This window comes from Echiichthys vipera (assembly GCF_963691815.1).
Source record: "Echiichthys vipera genome assembly, chromosome: 20".
Lineage (NCBI taxonomy): Eukaryota > Metazoa > Chordata > Actinopteri > Perciformes > Trachinidae > Echiichthys > Echiichthys vipera.
In genome coordinates, this window is record NC_139845.1 from 12,490,351 (window position 1) to 12,507,641 (window position 17,291).

Below are 17,291 nucleotides of genomic sequence, written 5' to 3' on the forward strand. Positions count from 1 at the left end.
AGAAAAAGCCGCAGGTCAAATTAAGAGATGGTCTAAATGTGATTGTTACAGCTATGTAGTCCTAAGGCACTGTCAGAAACACAAGATAAACACTTGTCTCCCATTCACTTCAGCAAAGGAGCGAAGCAAATTTGCATGGCGTTCAACTTTGACCACTGTGTAACATCGCCTCCGCAGGCGGCGGTCTGACGCCTGCATGTGCTTATGTGTGGCCGCGCCTTAACACATTGTGGATTGGTATCTAGAGCAGTACGCCATCTCCCTGTGGGGATAATAAAGTTAATCTGTATATGAATCATCAGCTGCAGAAGAGAACACAATCATAGATATTGTAAATGGTGTCTGGGCTATTTTCGCTCAGACACACAATTTCCCCCCCCCAATTTAACAGGATAATATCACTTTGGATGAGCCTTTTTTTTTATAGTTTATAATACTGGCTGATTTCATTGTGTGTCGGGGTCGGGCCAGAGAGAGAAAGCTTGGGAGTGCACCTGTAAGTACAGACAGACAGTGAAAAGGACAAACCTGATAATGTTACAGACCAGAGAGGGAACTAGACTGATCTGAAGACGGATCATGAAGCTCTAAAGCTCTAAAAAAGGAGCTGAAATGGTCGAAAGTCGTGTGCATTTGAGTTTGTGCGTGAACTTGCCTTCAACTGGGTCTCCCATAAAGCACTTTTTGTCTGCTGTTGTCTTGGATGAACAAAGGAACTAGTGAAAGGCTGCATCACATGACCTCCCATCGGAGACCCATTCTCTCCATCTATCCATCTATCCATCTATCTATCTATCTATCTATCTATCTATCTATCTATCTATCTGCCACTTACTCACCTACACATGGACTCAGATGCACATTGCTGCAACATTATCGGTCCCTGGAGTTCCTGAAAATTGTAAAAGCAGATCCTGAGTGGAGCATTTCCCGAAACATCCGGAAAGCATGATGAACACACACAGGCACAAACACACACACGCACACGCACCGAACACACGCACACGCACACACACACACACACACACACACACACACACACACACACACACACACACACACACACACACACACACACACACACACACACACACACACACATACACACACACACTAATGCAGGGATATGTATCCACACATGTAAAGCTTTCTTAGTGTCCCAACGCTTCAGTAAAGTTCCCCAGCACACATCCACAAAATCTCTGGTACACACGCATGTGTACATTGGCACGCACATATCACATCTGTATTGGACGTGAATGCGCTGAGACATTCTGGGCGCAGAGGATGTTGGTGGGTGGAAGGAAGCAATGGGCCAAAAAGCCTTTGTTTGACTGGAGACGCTTGCGGACCAGTTCTGTTCTCTAGAGATCCATGTTGCACAGTTTGATTCTGTTGCAGCAACATTTTGAGAATATGTTGTAATACTTGAAGAAATATAAGAGTGCTGTATGAATGAACCGTCAGGAAAGAGGATTGTTGAATGTTACGAGATAAGGCTTACACTGCAGATGATCCATAAATGTCCCAAATTGGAAAACGTGATTTTGAACCATCCAAAACTATTGAACTTCAATAGAACTGAACTCCAGTGCATTCGGTAATCGACTTGTTTGGGCTATAACTATACCTAGAAGAGGTGGAAAGGGCTGCCAGAGTGCTGTTACAGTCATTCCCCGGCTGCAGTGATGGTGCAGCGACTTCGGGCGCACTCACACTGTCCATCCGTACCGTGCCCTAACAGGTTCCACAGGTAAAGCCTAGTTCGCTTGACCAGTGTGAGTGCAACCGCACCGCGCCTAGCTGCGGCCAGCTTGCCGGCCAGCTTGCCGGCCACCAACCGTTTGGGAGAGATGGGCTTTTGGAAGCGCGTTTACACATGTACGAGCACGAGCGTGCGCACGTGTAGGAGCACGAGCACGAGGCCTCCAGCGGCTCTGACGTCATTTTATGTGTGCCTGTTCGGACATAGAATAAAGAGAAAGAAATAGAAGGACGGACCATGCGCGGACATTTAAAAAAATGGCGGCGAAAGGTTCACGTTGGTGTGATGCGGAGGTGGAGTGTTTACTGCAGATTTGGTCGGATGAAAATATTCAAAAACAGTCGGACAAGACGTACAAAAACTCAGAGGTCTATGGAAAGATTTGTAAACAAAGCGACGCATCGCGGTGACGTCAATCAATGCGTGTGACGTGTTACGGCGTGATGGCGTATGGACAGCAAGAAGCATTTGCGCGAGGCCCAGGCAGTGTGAGTACAAACGGCCCTGGCCCGCGGGAGGAGAGGGAGGGGGGGACAAGTACCCTAAAGCACGGGGCACGGTACGGACGGACAGTGTGAGTGCGCCCTTCAATAATGCAGATGCGGAAGACCTGGAAATGCTGACCAATCAGAGCAGACTGGGCTATTTCAGGAGGGGTCTAAAAGAGACAGGCCCTATGGAGCGTTTCAGACAGAGTTTGAAGGTACAGTACATTCAGACAGACAGTACTGTAGGTTAAAAATAATGTGTTTTTGAAGATTAAAGAATGTAAACATGTTCTAGTAGAAAACCAAAATACTATTATGGACCTGAAAATGAGCAATGGGAATCTATAATAAGACACCATTATAATGTATAATGTTTCAATTCATATTCACACTCATAACATTCAACTGTTAACGTTTTTGATGCCGACTTGTGATTGTTTAATGTTGAACACTTATTTCCTGATGCACTGCGTCTCTTGACTTCACACTATCATAAATGTGAACACTGACCTCTCTTCGCCGGTGTCCAGAAAAAACATTACTGCGTTTGACTCAGTAAACTCTAAAACGCCCATCTTTCCATGTGAATATAAAGTGTCTAAAGTCATAGTAATCACTGAAAATTAACCGTATTATGCATGTAACTTAGTGGTTTACCAGTTAAAATTCTGTGTATAACCCTCTTTTTCACTTCTCTGTATAGTTCCCTGAACAAATACATCTCCTGTTCCTGTTTGTATACGGTCAAATGATGACTTGATGGTGATGATTTTTTGTACCAAGCAGACTGAGATACTGGACGCCATAGTGGCTATAATCACTCATGACAGTCAGTAATTTCAAGATAGGAGATAACAAATAGTTCATTAGTCCAGCTAACTCATCACAGGGTCTTAGCATCGGTCAAAAGGGCATTCAATCCATTTTAAACATGTGAAAACAGTTGAATAATGTCTTCTATAGCTCTGGAGAACTTTGTAAAGAGTCCCCTTTTAACAATAACATGCAACAAAAAAATTCTACTGCATTTACTTGAGAGGAAGTTCATAAATTCACACTCCTTAGCTGCAATGATTTAGGGTCAATATCCAATCAGCCTCACATTGTTTCAGGAGACTTCCCTACCTCCTCGGTTATCCCCTCCGTGTAAAAAGAAATAAAATCATCAAAAACTCCTTTTTGGTTCTTTCAGTTGGTATTTTCCAACAATTATAGTCAAACAAATGAGATATAACAGTGAGCTTTAAAGGTGGTAGATGGATTTTGTTTCCTTTAAATAGAGACTGGTTTCCACCCTGTTTCCAGTATTTTAAGCTAAGCTAACCAGTGTTTGGCTGTATAGCTTCATATGCATCATACATGGGACATAAACCCTCTCATCCAATTGTCCCATAACATTTCCATATGTGTATGTGATATGTAAGTGTTAAGTTTCATACTGCACATTTTGAGCTTAAGTATTTATATGGGCTGTCATTCTTGATGAGGGGATACACGTTTTTCGCCAACCATTGTTTTTGAATACTTTTGTTCCTGTGGCACATTAACACTGCCGATACTCCAGCTGTGTGTTTACTCTGAGGGATTCTTCAACAGTCAAATTAATATTTACACTTACGCAACAGCACAAGTTTATGAAGCAGGTAACATCTGTTTTAAACTTTTCCTTCAAATCCTCAGCAGATGTAATGCCTCCCCCACTCCAGGGGAGACAATGTCAGGGCCGTGGTCCAAAGCAGCACCAGTATTAGAAACATATCTCTATAGCTTAAATGTGATCATTGTGCAGTTTGGAGCCAAGGTTTGCAGGAAGTTATGAAACTGATCTGGATACTACCTTAAAATGAAGCCTAGATTTCAACAACCAGGAAAGGGATCCTCACTATGTAGAAATATGCAGTCACTCTTTTTCATTCCAGTCACGACTCTGGCTGTTGTTTTTCTTTTGTACATGTTGCTGATGACCTATTGCATTCTTCTGTAATCCCGAGGGCTGAGCAATGGCACAGTTTAATCCACTGATTGCTAGTGTATGTGTTGATCTTGGAGAATGTTACAGTACATTCCTCCCTATGTTAGTCAAAACTTCCAACAAATCAGTTACTCCAGTTTTTTCCAGAGAATGAGTGCTATGGGGGAAAAAAAACAGCAACTATGAACTGCAGTATCTTTCAATTGCCGTGTTAACTGCACGCACTTAGTTTCCCCAATGTGACATTTGTTTCATTCATTTTGATTATGACACCTATTGTTATTATAAATACACTGCTTTTTTATTGGTGGTTTCTACAATTTACATAATCATAATCATTCTTTATTTGAGTGTCTTTAAAATACATGAAAATATTGACTGAATTGACATAAAGTCTATTCATTCATGTATGCATTTGTAATGTTTATTGCATTTATGTCTAATATGTATCATCACCATCATCATCATCATCATCATCATCATCATCATCATCATCATCATCATCATCATCTTTAAGTTGATCTTACTTTGTTATATATATCGTTGTTGTGTAATAATTATTATTTGTTATGTTTTAATTCCACTTAGCACTTGCAGCACTAATACAATTATTGGCAATGTTGAACATTTACGTACATCATCATACCACCCTCCTCCATGTCATTTTAGTTCTGTGTTAACTAAAAAACATACCACCGTCGAGCGTATCACTGGTGTCGGGCCCTTTAAGAAAGGTCACATGACGGTCACATGACGCGGAAGTAAACTGAATTGTTTCAGCGTTGTTGTGTTTACATCAACAGCTCCTCGTTTACGCACCGCGTGCAGGTTAGTTGAGTAAACAAACAGTTAAGTGACGGTTCTTTCTTCACAATTAGTGCATATTCTCGTCGTAAATACACGCATGCGCTTCGCTTTCTTTGTTGTAGCAGGTACAGCTCTCTGTCAGCTCAGTCGAGGGAGGATTTATGTGGAGGATACGGATATCACTGTACATAGACGGGCTAATTCGCATGTATAACATAGTCTTAAGCAGAAATAAAGCACCTAACATCTTTGCAAACCTCCTAACTTTATTTTTGAAGGTGTGCCCTAACTCTTGCTATTTTAAAAGACAGGCTTAAACCCCTATTATTCTCTGCTGCCGTCTAATGATTTTATCTTCTCTATTGTATCTGATTTTGTATAAATGTCAACATTATCTTTTAGATTCTCTCACTTAAAGCCTATTTTCTCTTAAACACATGAAAAGCACGATGGCATGCCTTGTGTATACATTGCCTTCAGTACCTGCTTACAAATCTTGTTAATATTGAACACACACACACACAAACACACACACAGTTGATCAGTCTGTTTATTTATCTTTTTTTGTGTTATACCGTTCCTTTTTCAATTAGCTTTTTTTTAATATTAACATAGACTATTAATATTATGCTATTTGCATCTGTTATTGTTGCTTTTGTTATTTGCACTAATGTAAAATGTAACCACTGTGGGACTAATAAAGGATTTTCTTCTCTTAAAATGTTATTTGTGCCCTTTTCAGCAACAGGAATAAAGTGAAAACGCCAGTATTTGGATGAAGTGACCATGAAGCAGGACAGTGATGCTGTGAACGTCCCTGCGTGCTTCATATCGAACCATGAAGGTTTTCGTGGAAGCATCAAAAACTTTATCAAAGACTTTGTGGTGACTGAGATTGACACCACTGGACAGCGTGTTAACACAGCTGCGGCCACGCAGACACCAGACTGTGCCTCCTCAGATGAAAGTAATGAAACCAGTGCAGAATTTAAGTGGAATAATTATTCCTCACAGGACACTGATGTTTCAGCTGATTGCGGACTAGATGTCACCATACCTAGTCCAGGCAGTTTTGATTTAAGTGTGATTTTAGGCCAGTCTGTCAGCGAAGAGCTCGAGCAGTTTGTGTTAACTCTCAAAGAAAAGCCGTCCAAGCAGGATCTATCTCTGGGATCCTTTGCCGACAAACACCACAGAGCTAACGTCCACCGGGCCGTCAGACACCGATTCCCCTTTCTCATGACCGTCACCATTCAGCCTGAGATCAGGGTAAGGGAAGACCCAGACTACAGAGAACTTTCCCAGCTGGTTACAGAGGACGAAGCAGAGGACTTCTTCAGGTTCATAGATGCCAAAGTGCGAGGCTCATCCTATACGTTTGGGCCTGATGACGATAAGGATCACAGGACGGTGGTCCACCACTTCCTGAGCCGAAGGTTTGGCAAACTGGTGGAGACTAAAAGCTTCACTGACCAGGGGACCACAGCGATCTCGGTCAGGCTGAGAGAGCAAGGGAGGCCAAAGAAACGAACCGCAGAGGAACGTAAAGAAGAAGACGTTTACACCGGTAAGGGGTAGAATAGCAACTTTTTAATTATAATATTCTTAATAGTCCAAGGGAGACATCTTCAAATTTTAGATTTTGTCCAATAAGCAGTTCAGAACCTAACGGCACAGTGCTGTGAATGAGAGAAATAAAACGTTATTTTCTGATTGTTTCACCGCAGTAACGAGACAAATGCTCTTTGATTTTTATTCTCCTCCTCTGCAGTTCATTCAAGTGAGACAAAAAAGTACATTTTTTTTTAACATGTTCTTAGATAGAACGACAGGCACACAGAATGCAGTGTGTTTGCCTGCGACCATTAACAGCCCTTGTCCCGTCATGTTGGTTTTTCATACACCGGCGGATTATGCGGTCAAAACACAGAAAAAAAATGTGCTGAAGGAACAAAGCAGTTGTTATTGTTTTTCAAGGGACTTAGAAGTTCCTGCAACTTCCGTTGAAAAGTCACACGCCAATCTGTATCTTTAAACATCCAAACAATGTAATAGGGAGGGGAAGTAAGGGCATTTCAAATTGAAATAATGTAGATGTAGTAGAAATAATGACATGTTCTAATCTGATTCCACATAAGCGACACTTATGTGTGTGCCCTCTCCCACAGCTTTCACTCTGCGTAAGGAGAACCTGGAGACTCTGGAGGCCATCAGCTACATGGCAGCTGCTCTCGGGGTCCTCCCGTCAGATTTCACCTATGCTGGGATAAAAGATAAGAGAGCCATCACCTACCAGTCCATGGTGGTGAAGAAAGTCTCAACTCAACGGTAGATCTGTGTTTCTTTCTTTCGTTTGGAATTCATTTTTCCCTTTGCGAGATGAAAAGCTGCAATAATTGTAGGATGTTAAGGTTCTTTATTTTTGTGGGAGTTCCCTTATAAGCCTTGAAATAAATGCCAGAGATTAAGAACCGACTTATTTATTTATTTATTGTGATTCATCACAAGGTTGAAAGAGAAGACGGCTGAGTTTGAGAAGCGAGGGATGTGTCTGTCTCAGATCCGCTCCGTCAACGAGCCTCTCAGACTTGGACAACTGCGGGGAAACCACTTTGACCTGGTTGTCCGCGACCTGAGACCACACGGGGCCAATGACGCCCACTCCTCTGGTGCAGACACACACACTCGCCTAGCAGCACTGGTTAAAGAAGCAGTGGAGAATGTCAAGGTATCATTACATTTATTATCTAATTGAATCAGTAATACGGTTGATGTTTGTGACATCAAACATTAGCGTTCTGTGTATTTTTCAGCACGATGAAGGCTTACAACAGTGAATATTGTCACATGCATTCAGTTACTGTTACAAATCTTGTCCCAATCATATCTAGATACGCAGTATAATTGTTGCACATGAACCACAAACTATCCACTTCAATCTTCAATTCTATGTAGATGTCACATCAACATTTAAAATGATTTTAAAGCAAAATATATTGTACGGTTTTATTCATGTGCAGAAGAAAAATCTTGGCACATTTGATCCAAATGTTGTGTCTTGTAGGAGTGATTAAGCCATTCATACAGCATTTTTGCAGACAGTTAAAGATCAAAATAAGACACAAATTGAGCTACCTCGGCTATGTTTGATGTAGTCTATTCTACATAGCTGTTTTTTGAAAAATCCAATCAAATGTGTGACAGGTTTTTGAAGATTTAAGTCTTCAGTAGGACCCTATGGACTTGGCGCTTATTGCCACGGACAGGGCAGGAAAGACAGATTTCCCTTACTGACAGACAGTTTGTTGCTGTCTATGATATTTGTTTACATTAAAATAACAACTGAGCATTACCAGTCTCATGCTTAAATTATGGATGCCTGTTGTTTCTGTGTCACTGCTATTCAGTAATACTGCATCAGTAATGATGCTAGTGATTTTTCAAAATAGCTGTGCTACAGAAAGACAGCCGCTGCCAAGTTCACCTGGTGTGTTGCTCTTTGCAGGGCCAAGGTTTTGTCAACTACTATGGACCACAGAGGTTTGGGAGCGTGCAAAGCGTTCAGTCTGACTGTGTGGGACTAGCTTTACTCAAAGAAGACATGGTAAGTGTTGCAGTTATGCACACGGCCAGATGTTTGTACCCTTCATGCTGTGAAACGAGGCGCATCACTGACTGCATGGAGCTTGAAACAGAAGGAAGAGTGTCATCTCGGTCAAATAATTCACACTTATTTGCTATCAGACTCATCGGTACTGTGTTGTTAGTGTATGCTGTGATGTGTGTGTTCGTTAGGTGGGCGCCGTTCGTCTCTTCTTCACTCCAGAGGACGGCAATGATCCTCAGAGCCAAGCGAAGAGACACTTCCTCCAAACAGGTTAGAGCTAGGACACTCCGTGGCCAAAGATGATGTCAAAATTGCTTTCCAAAAACTTGTCAATTTAGTTTGCAGAAACTTTGAGCATGAGCAATATGTATTAAGTGTTCTCACGCTTCTCCAAACCAGATAACGCAAAGGAGTCTTTGGCGCTGATGCCGTTGTCGAAGGCCAGGGAGCGACTGATGCTTCGGGCCCTGAACCGCTACGGTACAGGTCCGGATGGCTGTACCCAAGCCTGGCTCAGCCTGCCACACAGCATGAGAGTCTTCTACCCACACGCCTACTGTAGCAGGTCAGCTGCAAGGAAAAAAATCCGAAACACCCCCTTTTTATGGGGCCAATATATTTGCAACTTATGCTCCATTGCAGCAACTGGGAGATAAGGACAACGTACAGAGATTGTTAAAAAAAAAGGAGACAACATTATATCTTTGCATCCCACAGCTAGATTGGCCCATTCAGTTTCAGGGTTTAACCTCACCCCAGTTTGGGCCATTCTATGCATTATTATCATTTGAGTCCCAGAGCTAGAATCTGACTTTTAAAAAATAAATCTTGAACGATTCTGGAAATAATCAGTTTGGGGAATCAAAGCCCACTGGTTTATTCTTTTAGTGATAAGTGTGCTATCTGTTTGTGGCTGTCAGAGTGTGGAACGAGGCCGTGGCACACAGGCTGACTACTCTGGGCCACTGCGCCAGGCAAGGAGACCTGGTGTGGATGCAGGTGGACACTGGAGAGAGCAGCTCCGCTCAGGTAAGAGGCGATAATCTTTTTTTTTAAGGCTAGTATAGAAAAGAGAGAGAAAAAAGAAATTCAATATGTAGCATGTAAAGCAGGCTTTTTAACCTGCTACCCTGGAGCAAACACTGTTTTGAGCCAGATTAAGTATGTGACTTCATACGCCTGTGACGTTTACGCCCTCCAGGCTATTGCTTATACGGGTCAGTCTCTTCCTGACGTGGTGAAAGCTTGGACTATATATAGGAATATATAGTGTCTGGGTTTAAATTAGTGTGCAGGCAACATCTCAAAAGCAGAACATTGTAAAGTAAAATATCGAATTTTATGTTTTGCAGAATCAGGAACTAAAGTTTAAAAAAAAAAAAACAACTAGGGGAAATTGGCCAGTGAAGGCTCATGAATTGTCAAGTCTGTCGGGGGAAAAAAAACTCTCCCTTAGGGGGAAGAAGACGATCCTGTGGTCTTGGTGGGTCTCTTAAATAACAACAGTATCTTGCATACTAATCTTGCTAGCCAAAAAAATACCCCAGGGACATTTTAGCAGTAAAGGGCACCTTTTTTTTTTAAGGATTGTACTTATGACCTCTGATTGCACGACACTCTCTAAATGTCAGGACACCATGCCATTTTGCAAACACCATGTTAGCGCTACTGACCTTTCCTTTTTTTTCTTTTTTTTTTTTCCAGATCCATGTGGTGACGGACCAAGAAGAGCAAGAAGGAGTGTACGCACTGGAACATGTATGTAGTTTAGGGAAATACCTCTACTTTAAATGCCACTGATTCTCCTTCTCTCACAACTGTTGCTGCTGTGTTTTTTTTCAATTATCCTGTCAGGTGTTACTACCGATGCCGGGGAACACTGTGAAGTATCCGGAAAACACCATGGGGACTTGGTTCCAGGAGAGACTGGCCAGAGATGGACTGGACGACTGTCGCTTCAGAGTCAGCAGCCTCAAACTAAATTTGCCTGGCTGCTACCGCCCCCTACTGGCCTTACCGCGCAACATCAGCTACCATCTGCAGAGAGCAGCCAATGTGGAGGGAGGAGAGGTGACAGGAAACAGCAGTAGAAATAGTGACCGGCAGCTAAACGGAACAACAATAGAAGGGAAGCAGGACTCACTCACTTTAACTTTAAACTTTGATCTGGACACCTCCTGCTATGCTACTATCTGCCTCAGAGAGATCATGAAGTGTGACCCCTAGAGGTCAGGGGACATTGTTCCTGTTGTATTTCTACATTTGAGTTTTTGTAACCCATCATTGTGATACATTATCAGTAGCCCTTTTTTGTTTGTTGTTATGAGTAATGAGCATATGACTGTGTTTATAAATAGAACAAATGCTTAATGTGCTATTGATCAAACAAATGAACAAATCTAAATGTAAAACCGTATAAGCAGTGTTTGTGTTTTGTGCCATGAATAAAACTTTTAGAACTAAAAAATACATTTCTTTACTTTCTTTGTAAAGCAACAATCTTATTTTACATTTTTCCCCCCACTCAAAACACTTCATATTTGCATCCCCTTTTACAATTTAATGAATCTGCAACTACTCACAACTGAAAGTTGTACAAATATGAAACATGGGCCCACAAAATCTTCAGTAATGCTTTTCCAGAGTTAAGTTCTGTAAAGTGTAAAGTGTGGTTCTCGGTCTAACCTAAATGTCTTCCAAGACACAGACATTTCTTTGCTAAATAGGTCATCTTAATATTATACATTCTTCTGTTCTCTAAAATACAGATACAGTCATGCTTCCGTCTCTTCTTTAACATGCAATCTCTTAAATAACACTGTATTTGGCTTTCTGGTTGCTTTCTGAAAGTGTTGCGCTACCCACAATTAGTTTTCCTTTGTGCATTGTGGGTGAAGTCTTGCAAAAAAAAAAACCCTACCTTTATCAAGACTATAATAAAGAAGTTGTAGAGTGCATCAGTAGATGTAATTTTGACACTTTACATTATGAACACTGCATGCACTTATGGACATTTCTAATTTTTGGATATTGTATTGACCACTAGCCACCACTAGATGGAGACAACATACAATCATAGTCAGTCACAGGCACACCTAGTCCTAAATGTAATGTAAAGATATAGTTTAAACTTATTTGTGAAAGTAATTGTTTGATTTCTTAATTGTCCACCTAATGCTATTCCGTCATGTTGGCAGAATATTGAGTTCTTTATCTGAGAGAAAGCAGCACCTGCACCAGATGAAAGGCTTATTATGTGTATCACACTTCTAATCTGGGACTAAATCCATCTGCCAGTTGACGTGATCTGTTCTCACGTAACTGTGCATTTCAGAAGCAATATCAAAAATAATGAAGCATAAAAATGTAATTATGCTGCTGAGGGGAAGCATTTGATCTTTATTCAAACTGAGCCAGCTTCTCCTCCTGTGACTAATTTATGCAATTTTCATGAGGATGTGTAAAGACAGCAGCATATGAAACCTCTCTTAAGTATCTCACATTCGATATACCTCCGGGCTTCTTTTTTTTTTTTAAATACCCATTACTGTAAGCAATATGAATGTGTGGATGTTTTAGTTGGAGGTGGGTTCTGACATGTAGTCTGTCATCAGCCTATAGCGCTGTTTGATAAAGTGCCTGGCTGTAAGCTAAACTGTCTGCCAAGGAGACGCATTAGCAGTAATGACTTTCTTCACTATTCGCAGAGTTTTGTTACAAACTGATATACTATCCACCAGAAAGGAGAGTGGATAATTGAAATCCTTGCTGAAACACTTGAATCCTACTGTATATTATGTAATGTTTTTTTGCTCTGGGAGTTAAACTCAATCTTGACAGATAACGTGCAAATTCTTCCTCGCTCATAACGATAAAGTGATACTTTTTTTTCAATAGAGGACATATTATTATCCGTCAGGTTCATACTTGTATGTTGGGTTTCTATTAGAACATGTTTACATGCTTTATTGTGGATTAAACACATTGTTTTTTCTCATACTGCCTGTCTGATTTTACCTGTATTCACCCTCCGTCTGAAACACTCTGTTTTAGCGCCTGTCTCTTTAAAACCCCGTCCTAAAAAAGTCCAGTCGACTCTGATTGGTCTGTGTTTCTGGGTCTTCTGCATTTGCACTCTTGATGTCTCTGCATCGTCACTGCAGGCGGTGAATGACTGAGAAATCCTGACGGCTCGTTTCAAAAGGCACAGTTTCTGAATGCAGGCTGTGTGCATTTCTCTTTGGATTGTACATTTTGAAAGTTTCACATAATTTATATAGCACCTCAACATGCATTACAATAAAAAAAGGTAGAAATGTCACTTTTTAATAACATGGGACCTTAACATTGTTTTCACATTTTTATATTAAAATGAGGCTTCAGAGTTGTTTGCTGGGTGAATCCCCATATCCCTCAAGGTGGCATAAGGGCTGCGTATTTAAGTGTGAAACTCTCCAGTGTCATTAAATCCTTTCATGTAACCTTGACAACCAACCAATACCTTTTATCACAGAAAACCATAAGAGATAAAGACAAGACCCTTTGTCTATTCACAGACAAAGACTAGCTCCCTGCACTCTATATCTATCCATTCATTTTTTTAAAAACCCACACAAGAATCAAGTCTTAGTCTCTTTTTTGATGATGGTCGTCGCAGGATATTTGATCATGTGGCTACTATGGTTTTAGATTTCCTTTCTATAAAATGTATAAAGCAAGTGGAACTACATGGGAAACTTATTATTATTAAGTATCAATGACTGTTTCACTTGAAAAATAAAACTTTAAGGAAGAAAATCACTTGTTCACTTGGACGGTGTGCCTCTTTGAAAAGTAGAGGAATTCAATTAAAAAGTCCCCGTCTACAAACGTTAATATGATCCATCCTCAATACTGTATATACTTTACTGGCACACCATTGGTGATTCTTTACTCCGGTTGCTGTTGAAAAGTATTTGGTCTGATAAAAGAGAACAGGACTGTGTCTTGCTGAGCTATGATTCAGAAATGGGCGAGGGACTCTACATCCTCGGGCTGAATCCCGTTCCAGCCGTCTCTAGATAAATGTTGACCCACTTCAGTGGCAAAGATGACAACTTTACTACTCGTCTCACTAAGTTGAAATGCAGGGGAAGGTTCGAGAATGGGAAGGAAGTCGAGGGTTGTGAAAGACATTTACCATGGACGTACAGTGAAATATTTCTCCTTGCCAAGAGAGACGGAGTAGGAGGACGCCAAGGGTTATGAAAGACACAGAGCAGTATGGCTTTCTCTGGCCAAGTTTTTTTTTGCAGCCCTTTAAAGTCCCTAAAAACACATTTACTCAATCAGCATCTTACTATGAGAATAAGGGTCCGACATGAATACAAATTGTTTGGCCAAAATTTGAACCTTTTTTGTTTTTTGTTTTTAGTTTAGAGATTGTTATTGTGGCTGATTTCTCACTGGTTTAAAGTGGGTGGGGCTAAAGGGGCCTTCACACGGTAAGCTTTTTGCGCTGCTCACCGGGAGGTTGGGCACAGGGATCCAGTAAACGGCCAAATCAACGTTCAACTAAACCAATTCGTAAACTGCCTATTCACAAACCTGGTGTGATTGCTTATTAACCTCCAAGCATGAGATCATGATACAACTTTAATGTAACTTTAATGTAATGTTAAATAGATCGGGAAACTCACAAAAACAATACGCTTTCCCTCCATCTTTCTAGCTGGCTTGATGTCGCTTTCTGGTTGCCTAGGAAACGTAAAAATCACACTCAGAGCTTCTGTCTGCTTCTTCATTGGATGTGAACTTTGAGCCTAACGGCAGAGAGGCAAATCTGAGCGGTGCGCGGCGCTACCTTGGGCGCTACTGCCTCCTCCATAGGAAATGAATGGAAAAGCCGGCGCAAAGCATTTTTACCGCATATCATGTGTAGGGGCCTTAAGTCAGCAAAAGCTGATGTCACATATTTCTGTGGAATCAAAAGCCGATGTCAATGGTTTGTTTTGACATCCATGTCAATCAAAGTGATCGAACCACACTCGCAGTTAATGGGATTCAAGTTCCTACTTGTATTTTAGGATTCTACCAGAAAATGTTGACATGCTTTAATGTCCAATAAAATCATTTTTTTCTCAGTGTGTGTCTGGATTTACCTATATTCACCCTCTGTCTGAAACACTCTGTTTTAGCACTTATCTCTTTAAGCTCAATGCCCTGCAAAGTTAGCACCAGTTAGCTCTGATTGGTCAGCTTTTCCAGATCTTCTGCATTGCCCTCTGTCATTGCAGCTGGGGAATGACAGTAATGGCACTGTAGCGGCACTATCAACCTATATTTAGTGTAGTTGTGACATCACAACCATCCTGATGGCTTGTTTAAATGCACAGTTTCTGAATATGGGCTGTGTGAATTTTTCACACACAAACACACACACACACACACACACACACACACACACACACACACACACACACACACACACACACACACACACACACACACACACACACACACACACACACACACACACACACACACACACTCACACACACACACACACACACACACACACTTCATGATCAGACATATAAACACTCCAGCGACCTTTGACCCGCTTGTTCTCCAGTCAGTTGATTGGCAAGTGGTTCCCCATGTTTTTACTGGAGCAGACTCTGAAACGGGACTGTGCATGTGGGAATTTTGAACATTTATGTGTATGTGTGTGTGATTGTGAGCTTGTCTGTGCCTGCGACAGTGAAGGGTGTGAAAAGTGTGTTTTTTCTGGGCCCCTGTCAACCATGTTACTGCAGGAGTATTGTCCAGACGTGACAACCCGTGTACACAAGGTGGCTGAGCACAGTCAAGAGATTGGATGGGAAGATTAACAAAAATACTGTTGTTACACTGTCAAAATACATTTTGACTAATCTCTGCATCAGAAAAGAAATCCCCCCACTGTAGTAGACTTGTTTTTACAGTCCGTGCCTTCCACATTAATGAAAATATCCTCTTTTTAGTCTTTAGGATTTCCATTGTTTTCTTAGGGACCTCTAAGGGCTTACATTGCTGGCATTTATTGAAGTAATTTATTTAACTGATGCACTTAAGTCACATTCTTGGAGTAGGCACACAAAGGCTCTTGGATTGGATTTTGGTGCTTTGATTGCAAGGATTGTAGCTAACAAGGGTGCAGTTGTTGGAAAGGAAAAGTCAAAACCATTGAACCGTTGGAATAATTTGGCCATGGTTTTACCACATGAAATTCACTTTTAGCACACAGTTAAAATACAGCGAGGTTTCTTAAAAATGAGTGTAATAAGAACAAAAGTAAAGCTTGCTGGACACATGAGTCATTTTCAAGATTTGACTTGTGACCTTGTCATTATGGGGCAGTGCTGTTCAACAGTAAAAGCGCTAGTCTTCTGCGCTGCCCAGAGGCTGCTCTGTATCTCTCTCTATCCATTTATCCTACTCCAGTCAGCGTCCCACATGTGAGAGGCCTATATGTGGAAAATGCACTGACCTGATAACCGGAGCTGAGCTATTGACAAGCGGAAAAGGGAGGGGGTGGGGGGCACAAATGAGATTGATTGGATCCCACACATGTAGAGCAGTTGGATCCATAGGCTAAGTCATATAAACACAGAATTTTTTTTAAAATTCAACCCATTCAAGGACAAAAAATTAAATATTAAAAAAATGTAGCAGATATATAAAGCAGAACTGATGCCAGCGTTAGAAAACCACAGTGGCACTTGAAAGCTGCCAGGTGTGAGTGTCAGTCAACCTGCTCTTGAAAGGTCATCATTTGAAACCATAACATGACATGTGATGTGCTTGAGCCCAATTAGTGTTTCAAGGGTACCCCACATTTTGTGTCTTAATTACTGACTTAAATGTGTTTGTTTTTTTTCAATTAGCAAATGTTGTGCAATGAGGTTGCAACCAAGGCAATTTGTTAGAAAGTGAAACCAAATGCTGGTAAATTCTATCTCTGGCAGCGAATGAAGCACATTTTCAAAACACAGTTATTTTTAACAATCAAAAGACATAAAACATCTGGCTGCTAAAATATAAAAAGTGTCTGCCTATGTTTATATACGACCACTCACTGTGTCCACTCAGTGGAAAAACTTAATTTCCTGCCCTGCTTGTGACCCAATGAACAACCCAACTTTTAACACACTCAGGCACAACACGAATCTTGGTAATCTGCCTGCACATGAGCCACTAATGGGTTACCCACTACAGCTGGGAATTTTTCCTCACACTGTAAAAATAAAGAGAATGTAACAGTTAAGAGAAAAAATACTATTAAACATTTGCCTAGTACAGTGAGCACTCTGTACCAGTGGAAGAATCTGTTAAATGGCTGCAAAGCACAGGGAGGTGAAGGGAAGCTCATTATTTTTAATGGCATCTCTCCACCAGTTGAGAGAGAGAGGAGAGCGAGAGATGAACCATCTTCACTGTCTACAGACTGCAAAGCTGAGATCTTGTCAAAATGTAGGTAAGCATGCCCACCCACGCTATCATATAACAAACAAAAACATGGGTAGTTTCCAACTGACAAAATAAATCATGTTAATTACCAGTTGCGACAGAGATGCTGTTATTGTTTTCACCTTGTGGGCCTGTGTGAGTGTCATTATAGCAAAATGTGGC

General features: G+C 41.1%; 1 protein-coding gene across 2 annotated transcripts; it reads left to right on the forward strand.

The window, feature by feature from the left end:
* Positions 1-4,975: 4,975 nt before the first annotated feature.
* On the forward strand, positions 4,976-10,865 carry pus7l (pseudouridine synthase 7 like; the record flags this gene model as incomplete). Of its 2 annotated transcripts, none has more annotated exons than XM_083935424.1 (10): positions 4,976-5,053; positions 5,775-6,599; positions 7,201-7,360; positions 7,541-7,760; positions 8,538-8,636; positions 8,828-8,909; positions 9,039-9,204; positions 9,560-9,668; positions 10,344-10,397; positions 10,494-10,865. In XM_083935424.1, exons 2-10 carry the CDS (start codon positions 5,819-5,821, stop codon positions 10,863-10,865), a joined length of 2,043 nt encoding a protein of 680 aa, XP_083791550.1. In that variant the 5' UTR covers positions 4,976-5,053; positions 5,775-5,818. The 2 variants fall into 2 exon arrangements, with proteins under 2 accessions (XP_083791550.1, XP_083791549.1); XM_083935423.1 differs by having other exon boundaries at positions 5,028-5,073.
* Positions 10,866-17,291: the final 6,426 nt, after the last annotated feature.